At 54.1% G+C, this 1,288-nt stretch overlaps 1 protein-coding gene across 1 annotated transcript in view; it reads right to left on the minus strand.

Moving 5' to 3' along the window:
* The window catches only part of LOC100550010 (protocadherin beta-8-like), a gene marked incomplete at its 3' end in the record, with an annotated part of 7,300 nt that extends 6,270 nt beyond the window's left edge, over window positions 1-1,030 (minus strand). Inside the window, exon 1 of the mRNA XM_031555644.1 lies at window positions 24-1,030. Coding sequence (XP_031411504.1) covers window positions 24-935 — 912 coding nt within the window. The remainder of the gene's footprint in view (window positions 1-23) is intronic.
* Window positions 1,031-1,288: the final 258 nt, after the last annotated feature.

The following is a 1,288-nucleotide window of genomic DNA, read 5'->3' on the forward strand; positions in this document are numbered from 1 at the left end:
GCTCTCGTTCTGGGGGATGGGGCCGGCACCAGGGAATAGCTCACCTTGCCGTTGGCTCCCGCGTCCGCGTCCGTTGCCTTCACGGCCCCGACGAGCAGCGCGGGGACGTTGTTCTCGTGCACGTACATGGTGTACGACGTCTGGTTGAAGACGGGCGCGTTGTCATTCACGTCGGAGATGTCCACGGTGAACGTGCGGCTGCTGCTCAGACGAGGAGACCCTGCATCTGCTGCCGTGACGATTACACTGTAACGTGCTGTTTTCTCCCGGTCCAACGCGCTCACGGTCACCAGCTCGTAGTAGTTCTTAAAGGCTGGCCGGAGGGAGAAGGGCAGCTGTTCTTCGAGGGCACAGCTGATCTCCCCATTCACACCGGAATCCTGATCCCTGACATCAAAGAGTGCGACCACAGTGCCAGGTGCTGCATTCTCAGGGATTGGGCTGTTGAAGGAACTGACCACGATCTCTGGTGCATTGTCGTTCATATCCATCACTTCGATTAATACATGGCAGAGTGCCCAGAGTCCTCCACTGTCTGTAGCCTGTACGCTGAGCTCGTGTTTCTGTGCAACCTCGAAATCAAGATGTTCTTTTACTCGAATTTCTCCATTCTTTCTATTTATTGTAAACGATGGCTGGCTCTGGCCCACAGTTTGGATAAATTGATAGGAAATGTCACCATTAATCCCCACATCTGCATCCATGGCCAACACACGGAGAACTAAGGAGCCCTCAGGTGCATTTTCCACAACTTGACCATTATATGTATCCTGGGTGAAATTGGGTTTATTGTCATTTATATCCAGAACTATGATGTGGACTTGGGCAGTTCCAGTCCTGGGTGGAGAGCCACCATCAGCAGCAATTAGAGTGAAATCCAACTCTGGCATCTCCTCTCTGTCCAGAGGCTGTTGCAAAACGAGCTCTACATTCATATTTCCCTCGTGCCTCCTTTGAGTGAAGACACGGAAATAGTCATTCACAGGAACGATGCTGTAAGCCTGGATGTCATTGCTGCCAATGTCCAGGTCCTGAGCTGCTGCCACAGGGAAACGGGAGCCAGCTTCTGTAAATTCCGGGATCTCAAAAGTCACTTGTTCTTCCGGGAAGACCGGCGAGTGGTCATTGATGTCCTCCACGGACACCTCAATGGGAAAGAACTGCAGCGGGTCGGCGAGCAGCAGCTCGAAGGCGAGCGTGCAGGTGCGGGAGCGTCCGCACATCTCCTCCCGATCGAGCCGCTCGGCGACAACGAGGCGGCCGCTGCCGCGCTCTAAGCGAAAGTGCT

Source organism: Meleagris gallopavo, chromosome 15 (genome assembly GCF_000146605.3).
Source record: "Meleagris gallopavo isolate NT-WF06-2002-E0010 breed Aviagen turkey brand Nicholas breeding stock chromosome 15, Turkey_5.1, whole genome shotgun sequence".
Classification (NCBI taxonomy): Eukaryota; Metazoa; Chordata; class Aves; order Galliformes; family Phasianidae; genus Meleagris; species Meleagris gallopavo.